Below are 12,180 nucleotides of genomic sequence, written 5' to 3'. Positions count from 1 at the left end.
TTGTTTAGGTATCTTTGAACCTAGGAGATGGGTGCCTGGGGTTGACCCGGGTTTGGTTGACCAAAGGTGATCCGGTTGGCGTCATTTTGTGTCCCACGACGTTGCCCCTGTCCACGACCACGGTAAGAACCGCGTCCCCGATTATTGTAGTATTGGCTAGGTTGTCCACCATGCTGCTGGCTATTTTGTTGACCATGCACTTGCGGTTGGCCATTGTGGTTGTTCCGACGAGGTTGACGGTCGCCGTTCATGTTCACGGATCCAGCCCCAGTCTGAGGTGGAGGGTTGGAGATGGGTCGAGGGATGTTCTCGGGTGAATCATAGACATAAAGCTTCTTGTCGATGTTCTGAGGGATGGGCTGGATTTCAGTACCTAGTTCTTGCTCAATCTTATACAGATTGAACCGATCCTCCCAGTTGATGAGGTTAATGGCGAGACCTAAGTGTCCGAAGCGACCCGAACGACCGATACGGTGAAGATAGGTTTCCGCGTTCTTCGGGAAATCAAAGTTGATCACAACGTTTACGGCTTGAATATCAATACCGCGGGTCAACAGGTCAGAGCAGACCAAGTTGCGGCATACACCGTTGCGGAAGTCATGGAAGACTCGGTTACGATGCTGTTGAAGCATCCGGGCATGAGAGTAAAAGCACGAATAGCCGAGTTCAGTGATTTTTTTGGCCAGAAGCTCAACCCGGTTGGTCGAGTTGCAGAAAATGATCGATTGGTTGATTTGAAGCTTGGAGAAAAGAGTGTTCAAGCAATGAACCTTTTGCTTCTCCTCAACGAAAGCATAGTACTGGGTGATACCGCGGAGAGTAAGTTCGTCCATAAGGTTGATCTCATAAGGGTTGCGCATGTGCTTGTCCTTGAATGACTTGACAATCAGAGGGAAAGTGGCACTGAAGAGCATAACCTGGCGATCCTTAGGGTGGAAGGACATAAGTTGCTCAATAACAGGAGTGAACTCAGGGGACAGCAATTTGTCTGCTTCATCCATCACAAATGTCGGGCATTCAGCCAAGTCGGCGACACCTTTGCTAGCCAAATCCAGTACTCGTCCCGGGGTTCCCACAAGAATGTGAACAGGGTCATTCAATCGGATAATGTCATCCATCAAGCCAGTTCCACCGGTGGTGACCATGACATTGATACCTAGGTGTTTGCCAAGGGTCTTGCAGACCTGTGATGTCTGGAGGGCAAGTTCTCGTGTGGGGACTAGGATCAATGCCTGGGTCTTTGTACTTTTGGGGTTGATGCGCTCGAGGGTGGGAATAACAAAGGCAGCGGTCTTTCCAGTGCCGTTCTTAGCTCGGGCCAAGATGTCTCTGCCTGTGAGGGCAACTGGTATCGTTTCTTCTTGGATAGGGGAGGGCTTTTCAAATCCAGCCTCAAAAATGCCCATCATGAGTTCACGTTTGATGTAGAAATCCTCGAACTCAAGGCCTTTTGTGGCGGTGACGTCCTATTCAGAATCAGTATTTTGGGATTGACTGAGGCTAACAAAATCCTCACCTCAGTTTGTGGGCGAGCATCTTTGGGGGGGAGATTCAATGTGTCCTGCAGTCTTTGCTCTGAGGTTGCTTCCCTAGTCAAGTCAGATTTGCTTAGGGACAAAGAAAATATAATTGACTTACAGCTTAGTATTGCCGAGTTGTGCAGCAAGCGCGTCGGCCATTGTGACGATAAGGTGCTTAAGAGGATGAGCTGGGAAACAAGCGAGGTGACCAATTTTGTTTGTGATCAAGGGTGTATGTGAAAGGGGGTGCGCAGAAGTTGTAAGAGGAGTATTTTTGGCAGAGAGTTGAGGTGATAGAAACTTGAGGAGAGGAGAGGGATGCTTGTTGAAACTGATAAAGTCAGGTTGTTGGGAATGCGGGAGATGGGTATTCAATGAGATGAACTTTCTGTGTGGAACCGACAAGTTCTCTGATACCAAAGGCGGAAGAGTTCACAGATAGAATAAAGAATGGTAGAAACCGGTTTTGTTGACAAGTAGGGGGGAAAAAAGGTAGAGGTTGAGATTATGATGGCGGGGAGCGAAGAGGTTTGAGGTAAAGTGAAGCTAAACGTTCCGCTGGGTATGGTCACGTGCCATCACTACTGTTTGCTAGAGGTACTACATGTACTCCGGTACTCTGTACTAATATGAAGAATAAGTTTCAATCATAGCATTTCTTAAGGGTATTTCGCTGAAAATAAGATTATTAGCATTACCGAAATTGGTAGCTTCAGCCCCGGAAGGTTAAGGTCGTTTGGCCACGTTCTGGCTCTGCCAACTCCTTCACTCTGACATCCGCGGAGATGGTGATGTCGGTCTTGCTACCAGGCGTGATCAGAATGAACTGTCGCCCAATAGATCGTCTAGCAGCAACCATCTAGAATAATCAGCGAGGATTCTTAGGAAGGGAAAGTGACACTTACAAGCATGTCAATCGCCATCTTTCGGTTAATATGATCCATATACACATCGCTTCAAAAGTTAGCAGATAATAAATCAAGACATGAAGAAAACTTACAATTCATCAAGACAGCGAATCGGAGATCCCATGGCTTCCCAGAGAGACAACAACAGACAAACTTGTGAGAATGATTTTTCTCCACCGGACAGTGTCTTTGCACCTCTCCCGGTGCTATCATCCTTGGTAATATCAGGTTCAACCTAGACAGCAATCAGCATCGATCGGTCCATTTGTTTGTAAAAAAAAGCTTACTTGTAGATCTAGAAGTTTGTTGGTATGGTCAGCCAGAAGCCGACCACGGAAACTTCTCTCACTCAAGAGATAGGTGAATTGAGCTTTCGCTCTAGACGAGATATGGGACCTGAATATTTCCCATCTCTTCTTACGGTTCTGTAGAGTATCTTTGAGGGCCTAGACAAACATTAGATCACATCAAAGAGACAAAAATCAAGGGTGATCACCTGACTCAAGGCCGAAAATTGTTCAAGTTGCTGCAAGGCTCGATCATAGGTTGCTGCAGTCCTTGTTGCATCAGCCGCAATTTCCTCCCTAGAACTTCCCAATCTGTTGACTGTCAGTTTTGTTAAGCGACAAGCTGCAAGATACATACTCCAAATTGTACCGATCTAAGTCACGGCCTAGTTTATCAAGCTTTTTGTCGAGGCTGCCTGGTGTTTCTCCTTCGTCCACAGGAACTCGAGGAGAAACCAAGTTGGCCTTTTCATTGTATTCAATAACCCGTGCTTTGGCTAGCTCTCTTCTCGCCTCGATTGCAGTCTTGTTCTGTTTATCTTGGTCGATAAGTCTAACAGCTTCGTTCTTCTCGTCGAGGATTTTGGCTTGTTTCGTTTTCACAAGATTTTGCTCGCTTTCAGCAACGTGTAGCTTTTCCCGGAGGGTTCCAAGCTCGGAGTCTTTGGCGGATAGTTCCCGCCGAATTTCTTTGAGAGTCTGCAACATAGCTTTCATGGCTGCCTCGCTATCCTTGTATGATCCCTCATTGAGCTGCTTCTCGTCTTCGGCTTCCTTCAAGGCTGCTTGCAGGGCGTCAATGCGTCCATCCTCGGCGTTCTCTTTGTCTAAGGCGTCTTTGAGTCCCTCGGCATGATCTTCCATTCGTTGCATTTGAATTTGCAGATCTTTCTCGGTTCTACCGTGTAGGAACAGTGCCTGTTTGCAGGCCTCGACACGTGAATTGGCAGTTAATAATGATTGTTCGATCTCATTCTGTTGGCGCTTCAGGTCGGCAATAATATCGCGTTGTGCACTGAAACCATCAGCCAGTGTCACATATTAAGAGGAAAAGGGCTTACTTACTTGATTTGCAAGGCTACGTCGGATTTCATGCGCGGGCCATCGGTCCACCCCATAACTGGAGCCTGACTCGGTTCTCCGGCTCGGCTGTATGAAAGATGGAGTCCTCGACGTCGATCTTTTGGATCAATGGAGTAACAGCGCTTAACGTTTCTTGGTCGTGCACCGTCGAATAGTACAGCGGAGGCTTCATTTACGTCCTCAATCAACAGCATTTGTTCAATGCCATGGTTGATGATCAGTTGTCGCCGAACTAATTCATTATCAATCTGAATGGTCAGCACATTCTATAAATCGCGGGAGGGGATGGCTACCTGGAGTGCTCGTAAAACAGTATTGTATTGAGAATCTGGTTCGTGTGCTGAGGTATCCAAACGGCCACCAGAGCCAATGAAGATTGGACAGTTGCTGTCAGGTCAGCTTCAGTTCCAATGTGAACCTCTGGTCAAACTCACCACTGAACCCGCCGCATGATTTCGAAAAGAAGCTTCATGTCATTTTTGGATGAAACAATGAAACTGGCAAGCGTGCCACCAAACACTCTTTCCAAAATAGATGACCACTTCGGTTCTAGCAGAGTGACATGGTGACCGATTGGACCAACAGGGGCTGACTCCCATGATTGTTCCTGTTCAATGGCTTTGAGGAGTGCAGGCATTTTGAAATTGAAACCGGACTGTCTCGATCCACCTTCTTTAGTGAGATTCCGAAGTTGGTTCTCCGCTTGACCAATCTCGCGTTTTTTCTGTTCAAGCGGACCTTTTGCTTCTGTATAATCTCTCTCAGCGGTTTCAATGTCTTCCCGTATGCGAGCGGCACCTTGGCGATGCTCTCCGTATTCCTTTTGGGCAGCAGAAGCGTCATTGGCGGCTTTTTCACACTCTTCTTGTTTTCGAGCGTAGCCGCCATCGCTCACATCAGCGAGACGCTGATTCTCATCGTTAACTTTTTGCTGGGTTTCCTGGATTCTCGATTCTGCGGCTTTGAGATATTCCCTAATCTGGCGTTGTTCTGCCTATACAGAACAGTTAGGGAAGGTATTTCATAGTGACCGGAAGGACATACCTGTAGATCATGTCGTCCGGCCATCTCAATGTCCAATTTTTCTTTTATTTTGTCCCTTTCGTCCTGGGATTCATTCACTGCGACAGCAGCTCGCCAGGAATGTTCACCGGCGGCTGTTTCCTCCGCGGCGACTGCATCAAAGGCAGCATCAAACCGAGTGAGGCGAGACTCAGCCTCAGCAATTTTCTGGTCGGCTTCAGCGATTTGTTCGGCGAGTGAAGTTTCCATCTGTTTTGTCAGTCAATCCTCAAAAAGGTGGCAGAGTGGGACTGACTCTTTCTTGCTCTTCAACTTGAGCCCAAGCCATTTGGCTTCGGATATTTCTGACCCGTTTTCTCAGGGAATCGTGCTGGTCAGAAATGTCGAGTTTTTTCTTGGCCAATTCCTTGCGGTTTTGGAGGACCTGTACGTCTTGGGCTGATGTTCTGAGCTTCTCTTCGATTGAGTCGAGGGATTCCTCCACCAGCCGGTAGTCGTTATCGAGCTGTTCTAACTGAACACCTTTGACAAAGAACTTGTACTTCTCAGCTGGGCTTGATGTACTCAAGAACTGCCGCGCCATATCTTGAGAGAGTACGTTCATGGGATTTTCGATCTGCAAGGAAAAGTAGTCCGTGATAGCATCCAGCTCGCCCTTTTTAGTTGAGACGATGCGCCCATTCTCTGACTTGATCTTGAACCCGCTGGTACCGCTTCGGGAGAAATGACGCTCAATAATGATAGTTTTCCCAAAATCATCTGACAAATAGGCACCGTCGCCTTGGTTCTTGATGCGAACGATGATTGTGCTATTTTCTTTGCCCTCTTTAATAAAATTTTTGAGGCTTTGGCCACGATTTGTCGCAGATGCTTTACCACCTAGACAAAGGGTAATGGCTGTCAGGATCGCACTCTTGCCGCTGCCGTTCTTTCCAACAATAAAGTTGATCAAAGGGCCTAACTCCACATAAAAGTGATCATGGCACATGAAATTGTAGCACTCAACGCGTTCGAGAATTCCATGTTCGGCAGGCACATTGGCTTCGTCGATCAGATGTGAGTATTTTTCTTGTATGAGCTGGGTCTGGCGGAGCTCTAGCTCGTCCTCGTCGTCAAGAAGCGCATCGTCGTTAACAGCTAGAAGCGAATCGGCGGTGTCGGTAACAGCGCCTGGAGAAGTTGGTGAATTCGTTGAGCTCTCTGAATCCACCCGCTGTCGTTTTCTCTGTGACTGTTAGCTTTGCTTAAACTTATGATTTGCTGAATCGTACCGAATAACTCATGGTTGGCTGGTTGGACTCATCGCTTTCCTTAGAGTCCGTAGACTGCGCACGCTTGTAGGATGGCATTTGAAGAAATAGTTATCAATCAAAGCTAGCGGCTAGCATAGCGATCAGACTCGTCAGTCTTAGCTGATTTTCGCGGTTTTCGGCCACGAAGACCCTCGCGAACTGATAGTCCCGAGGTCGCGTCGCGTCCGTGTCAAATAGACTTAGTAATCAAATGAGCACACCTTGGCAGCTGGGCACCGCCGAGTAAATATGTAGCTTTCAGCGTTGTTTTTATGGTTTGTGAAATTTAAGAAGAAACTCATAGAGGAAATTGAAAGGGACTTGCATTACCTGTAAAAACCGAGGGGGATAAGGGCAGTGTTTCTTTGTTCAGTGATCACAAAGAGAATCCAACGTCAAAACTATAGACGACTATGCGAATACAATATGATATTGCCTTGGGCAATTTCTACATGTGATAAGACATATGTAGAGGGGGATCTTGGTCTGATTGTTAGCTGATTCGTTCTATCTACCGCTAGATTATATCTTCCTTTGACTAGAGATACACGAATTGATTGCGTACGTTCTCTAGGACATCAAAATTAGCCTGTAGAGTAGTGGCAAGGACACTTGAACTCTTGACATTGCCATCGCTTGTCCATTCGTCGCACGCGTGACGAAGCTGATGATACGCAGCTTCAAATGCATTCTGCAGCTCAGAAGTCCGAGTACACGACCGGCCTAGATCATTCATGTAATGAGTAGGGTCTTGTATGCATAATCGTTGTGCAACAAGGAAATTCCGCTTCGCTGCAGCGGTTCGCTTGGCGCTGATCAGAGAACGCTGACCGCGTTGGTGGGCAAGTTCATCAGCGTCGGGTGCTACAGGTAACATGTCTTCACTGAAAAGTCCGGGAGGATCCACAGCGACACCGACAGACTGTAGGTCAACTTGAGTGCCATAGAACTGAAGAAAAGCAAGGAACTGGTTGCCCAAGTTGTTGGGCCCGGGAAACCGGCCATGGTTCATCTTCAGAAATGCCACGATGAGTATAGCTAGCGCATCCGGTCCAATACTCGCTTGCGGTGAGCCAAAAAGACCACGCGCCTCTAGCAACGTGCGTGTTACTGCGTATAGAGGTCGCAGTGAAGGATATTCAACCTGATAATCTTGCAGATACTCCGTGATGGCAGGGATACCCTCGCCACAATAGAATTGTAGCAGCAGTCCAGTCGGCTGATGGCGAGCGGATATTGCAGGGTTTCGCTTGTCAGATAGTTTGACATGGTCACTGAATGTATCTGTGTGCTGTAGAGCTCTTTGGACTTGACGTAGAAGGCGGATATGGGCATCTTGGATCTGAGGCCGCGTGGGGCTCGGCCTTCGATCACGTTCTAGCGATCTAGGAAGATCTTCATATGGTAATAGAAAGTCAAGACCCGAGTGCGCCAGTACAAGACCCGTGCGGTGGGATCCAATGACTCTTGGAGCATGTGGGACCACTGCTTTGAGAATTGAGGCTACCTCTGTCATAAGCTTCTCTATGCAGTCTTTTTCTTGAGCTCTTGGGGTCAGGTATTGATCCAATGCTCGAATTTCTGCATCCAGGGTGATCTCGGCATTGGTGCGAGGCAGCTCCAAATTTCTCAGCCATGGACTCTGTGCCCGACCTGTTCCTGTAGGTTGAATCGCGTCTTCTCCATATCGATTTATAAGTGATCGGTGAGATGATATATACACATGGCTTTTGCGTTTTTTCTGGCGTTTTTTAGACACGCGAGCAGGAGTGTCAGGTGAACATTCCGAGTTGGATAGAGCTGGTTCCACGGGTGGTTGGTAGTCGACGCGACTCTTAGGTGGGATCTCAGGCCGCCAGAGTCCTGCGGGATCTTCACTGGGATAGATTTTGCGGACCAACCGAGACCGATTTGTGGACCGATGGGCCTCTAGGGTCTTTCGGAGGCTGTTGGCAAAGACATCGGGAGTCTTAGCTGCCGCAACGGAGCTATGGAATGGGCAAAAGAGGCGAGAGGAACGGATGCGTAAAGGTAGGCTCGAAAGCTGCATAACAGTGTCACGGCATTTAAATATAACAAAAGAGGACACCGGAGTGGATGTCACCATGCCGAGGATGCATGCAGCTTCCCAAGATTCTTTCCTTGACTTTTTTTTTTTTAGATTGACTGCCTCAGGCAAAAATAGCCATGTGACGTTGCATTTTGAACAGATTCAACTTGGATACTTCTGTTTATACCTACATGTAGATATAGGTAGATAATTTCTTTCATCATATCTCATGTACACTTAAAAATACCTCAATATTTTCAGTATTTTTAACGTACCAAATGCTTCACCTGAATCAAAAGTACATACGGAGTAGAAGTACTCAACTAGTTACAACACTCATATTATGTTGTTACATACATACTATGTACTTTGTACAATAACTGTACGGAGTACATAAATCCATACATGACGTAGCACTGAGAAAATATCCACAAAACCTCCTCCATATTATTCTATCTATCTTCGTCATAAAACGATTTCTATATTGTTAGTATTACATTAAACTCGTGAAGTTGAAGAGCTCTCCTTAAGTCTAACTGGTTCGTTCCCTCAAGGTCATTTCCTTGATAACTCTCGATAAGACCAACTTCACTTCACCGCTTGCCCCTCCATCCTTATTATTTCCTGTTCCTAACCAAAGAATTTCTTCCTTTATTTTATCTATCTGTTTTTGATATCATCTTCCTTAAATTGTCCATGGCTTTCTTGCGATAGTCCATTTCCCCGCTTATCGACTCAGTACTAATCCCCCGAGGTAAGCATCTTGATCATCTTTCCCCCCTCCACCACTCCCATTTTCAACCCACCGATGTCAAGGTTTCCTCGGACCTTGGTGCTTGTGACAGTTGCAGCCTAACTCTCACAGTCTATTTGCAACACCCCGGATCTTATCCTTGATTTCATCGTATAAGCACTGCTCGTTATGTCTGAACCAGAGAGCCCCGCGCAGGTGCCCGATGGCCAGCCAAACCCTGTCCTCGTCGGGCCTGGGCTAAAGGCTCTCAAAGATAAAGCATATACCGAAGCGACAAATGCGACACCTAGTTTGGAGAAGATGCCGAGCGAGGCCCTTTCATATTTTGACAGTCTCCCGGGAGTCAAGCCTGTAACTACCGACTCGTCTGACACCAAGTCCCAGCCAGTGCAGACTGCAGGGAGAGCCTCATCCGGCATGGACTTGCTGCGCCGCTTAAGCTTGACCTCAGACTCCCCCGTGTCCCCCGAGATTGATCCACGCGTACAACACCCAGGACTTCGTTTGAGTGGCCGTCTCATCAGCGCCGCTTTCTGTATACCATACAAGCTCAACTTTCGATCGGGATCAGACTGGGTATGTGGATGATTCTATTTATTTGGGAGATTGTATTGACTAACTAGATGATAGACGCTCAAATCGCGCTCTGGTACCTCAGCGCTGTTTGATTCATTTGCACATCTTGCATCGGATGAGACTTCTTGGTCACACACCTTGGTAGGTTGGACCGGAGAGGTCGAGCCTGATGTGGATATGAAATCTCCCTTGCAGCAAATAGATCCCAATTCTACAGTCAAGACACCTCCAGCTCCCAGTAACCTTGTTGCCAACCAAACATTGAACAAGGCTGCCGCACCAGTTCCCGTGGATGGAACCAAGAAGCCACCCGCACATCCATTGGTTGAGGGAATTAGTGTCACCCAACAGGACCGAGAACGACTCGATGAACAATTGAGCTCATGTCGCCATGGCCGGGTATTGCCTGTGTGGTTGTCGGATGCATTAGAAGAACCAGAGGAGACTATTCTTCTAAAAGATCAAGGGAGATGGCGCCGTTATGCCGAACGTGAGCTATATCCTCTACTCCATTACAAGCAACATGGCCCCACAGATGGTCGATCCGAGCGACGGTGGTGGGCCGACTACGTGCGTCTGAATCAGTTGTTTGCAGATCGCATCGTGCAGGAATATCAAGAAGGAGACGTTGTCTGGGTTCATGATTATCATTTATTCCTTCTGCCCAGTCTGCTGCGGCAACGTATCCCGAATATTTACGTGGGATTCTTCTTACATTCCCCCTTTCCCAGCAGCGAGTTTGTCCGGTGTCTTGCGAAACGCAAAGAGATCCTGGAGGGAGTCCTAGGCGCCAACATGATTGGATTCCAGACATTTTCCTACTCTCGACACTTTACATCGTGCTGCACGCGTGTTCTAGGCTTTGAGTCCAACTCTGCCGGTGTTGATGCTTACGGGGCCCATGTTGCGGTAGATGTCTTCCCCATTGGTATCGATGCACGCTCGATTCAAAAAGCCGCCTTTGGGGCTCCAGATATTGAGAAGACAGTGTTGGGTATTCGCAAGCTCTATGCTGGAAAAAAAATCATCGTCGGCCGTGATCGGCTAGACAGTGTTCGCGGCGTTGCGCAGAAGCTACAGGCATTTGAAATTTTCCTAGAGCGCTATCCGGAATGGCGCGACAAAGTTGTCCTCATCCAGGTGACGAGTCCAACTAGCGTGGAAGAGGAGAAGGAAGACCCAGACAACAAAATTGCTGGCCAAATATCTAATTTGGTTTCGACCATCAATGGAAGATTCGGCTCTTTGAGTTTCTCTCCCGTCCAGTACTATCCGCAATACTTGTCCCCACGCGAGTATTTTGCTCTTTTGCGTGTGGCCGATGTTGGATTGATCACTACGGTGCGAGATGGCATGAACACAACGAGTCTGGAATATATTGTCTGTCAGCAGACCAACCACAGTCCTTTGATTCTTTCTGAGTTCTCCGGTACGGCGGGTACCCTGCCTAGTGCCATCCACATCAACCCGTGGGATCTGGTTGGGGTGGCTGGAGCGATCAATCAGGCATTGAATATGCCAGCCGAGCAGCGAAAGGAGCAACACCTCAAGCTATACAAGCATGTGGTGACCAACACAGTCTCTATGTGGTCCAAGCAGTACCTTAATCGCCTACTGACTAATCTTTCGTCCTTTGACCAATCGGTTGCTACACCTGCACTCGATCGCGCAAAACTAATGAAGCAGTACCGCAAGGCTCGCAGACGACTGTTTATGTTCGACTACGACGGCACATTGACGCCAATTGTCAAGGATCCTCAGGCGGCCATTCCTTCGGATCGGGTACTCCGTACTCTGAAGAGCCTGTCAGCCGACCCACGAAATGCTGTATGGATAATCAGCGGACGAGACCAGGCATTCCTGGACGAATGGATGGGTCATATCCCAGAACTCGGATTGAGTGCTGAGCACGGTTGTTTTATCCGAAAGCCCGGATCTGAGGATTGGGAGAATTTGGCTGAGAGAAGCAACATGGGATGGCAGAAGGAAGTGGTTGAAGTTTTCCAGCATTACACAGAGCGAACACAGGGTTCATTCATTGAACGAAAACGGGTAGCATTGACCTGGCACTATCGTCGCGCAGACCCGGAGTACGGTGCATTCCAAGCTCGCGAGTGTCGAAAGGCTTTGGAGGACACTGTCGCCAAACGATGGGACGTGGAAGTCATGGCAGGTAAAGCCAACCTGGAGGTCCGACCAACCTTTGTGAATAAGGGGTTTATCGCCACCCGGTTAGTCAATGAATATGGCACGGCCCCAGGGAAGGCACCGGAGTTTATCCTATGTTTGGGTGATGACTTCACTGATGAAGGTAAAAATTGCTCGCTTGGTTCTTGCTGAAACAGTGAATTGACATGCAATTAGATATGTTCCGAGCCCTCAAGAAGTTTGAACTACCACGCGACCACGTTTACTCAGTTACGGTGGGTGCCAGCTCCAAGCAGACCGATGCCAGCTGGCACTTATTGGAACCGGCCGATGTTATTGGATCAATCCAGATGCTTTTTAGCAGCGCTAATCAAGATCACTGATATTTGAACAAGGCCTGGACCAACAAACCCAGGATTACCCGGCCACAACCAATATACGCCATGCTTCGGGAGTCCCGCCTTGGCATCTGTTTCAGATTCAGTATGCCGAAATTTATCACCACCTACCCGGGCTTGAAGATGGTTTGATTTATTGCC

The 12,180-nt window shown here is 47.9% G+C and overlaps 4 protein-coding genes across 4 annotated transcripts; 1 reads left to right on the top strand and 3 right to left on the bottom strand.

Annotated features, from left to right (window-relative positions):
* Positions 1–20: 20 nt before the first annotated feature.
* On the bottom strand, positions 21–1,693 carry dhh1 (DExD/H-box ATP-dependent RNA helicase DHH1; the record flags this gene model as incomplete). Its single annotated transcript, XM_057248736.1, has 3 exons — positions 1,639–1,693; positions 1,517–1,589; positions 21–1,466 (listed from the first exon to the last, which is right to left on the bottom strand). Exons 1-3 carry the CDS (start codon positions 1,677–1,679, stop codon positions 21–23), a joined length of 1,560 nt encoding a protein of 519 aa, XP_057113168.1. The 5' UTR covers positions 1,680–1,693.
* Positions 1,694–2,232: 539 nt separating this feature from the next.
* Positions 2,233–6,170, bottom strand: N7479_001037 (DNA repair protein SMC6; the record flags this gene model as incomplete). Its single annotated transcript, XM_057248735.1, has 12 exons — positions 2,233–2,379; positions 2,426–2,474; positions 2,521–2,663; positions 2,716–2,874; positions 2,925–3,027; positions 3,074–3,730; positions 3,781–4,046; positions 4,092–4,185; positions 4,233–4,792; positions 4,843–5,070; positions 5,117–6,046; positions 6,093–6,170. The coding sequence occupies 12 exons, from the start codon at positions 6,168–6,170 to the stop codon at positions 2,233–2,235; spliced, it is 3,414 nt and encodes a 1,137-aa protein (XP_057113167.1).
* A 481-nt stretch (positions 6,171–6,651) lies between these two features.
* On the bottom strand, positions 6,652–8,220 carry N7479_001036 (uncharacterized protein; the record flags this gene model as incomplete). The annotated part of the gene is made up of 1 exon (XM_057248734.1): positions 6,652–8,220. One exon carries the CDS (start codon positions 8,218–8,220, stop codon positions 6,652–6,654), a length of 1,569 nt encoding a protein of 522 aa, XP_057113166.1.
* Positions 8,221–9,085: 865 nt separating this feature from the next.
* Positions 9,086–12,024, top strand: orlA (putative alpha,alpha-trehalose-phosphate synthase subunit Tps2; the record flags this gene model as incomplete). Its single annotated transcript, XM_057248733.1, has 3 exons — positions 9,086–9,493; positions 9,548–11,804; positions 11,858–12,024. 3 exons carry the CDS (start codon positions 9,086–9,088, stop codon positions 12,022–12,024), a joined length of 2,832 nt encoding a protein of 943 aa, XP_057113165.1.
* Between the last annotated feature and the right edge of the window lie 156 nt (positions 12,025–12,180).

Source organism: Penicillium vulpinum, assembly GCF_028829585.1.
Source record: "Penicillium vulpinum strain IBT 29486 chromosome Unknown utg000001l_segment0_segment0, whole genome shotgun sequence".
Lineage (NCBI taxonomy): Eukaryota > Fungi > Ascomycota > Eurotiomycetes > Eurotiales > Aspergillaceae > Penicillium > Penicillium vulpinum.
Note: the sequence above shows the minus strand (reverse complement) of the source record. Positions and strands in the feature narration are given on the sequence as shown.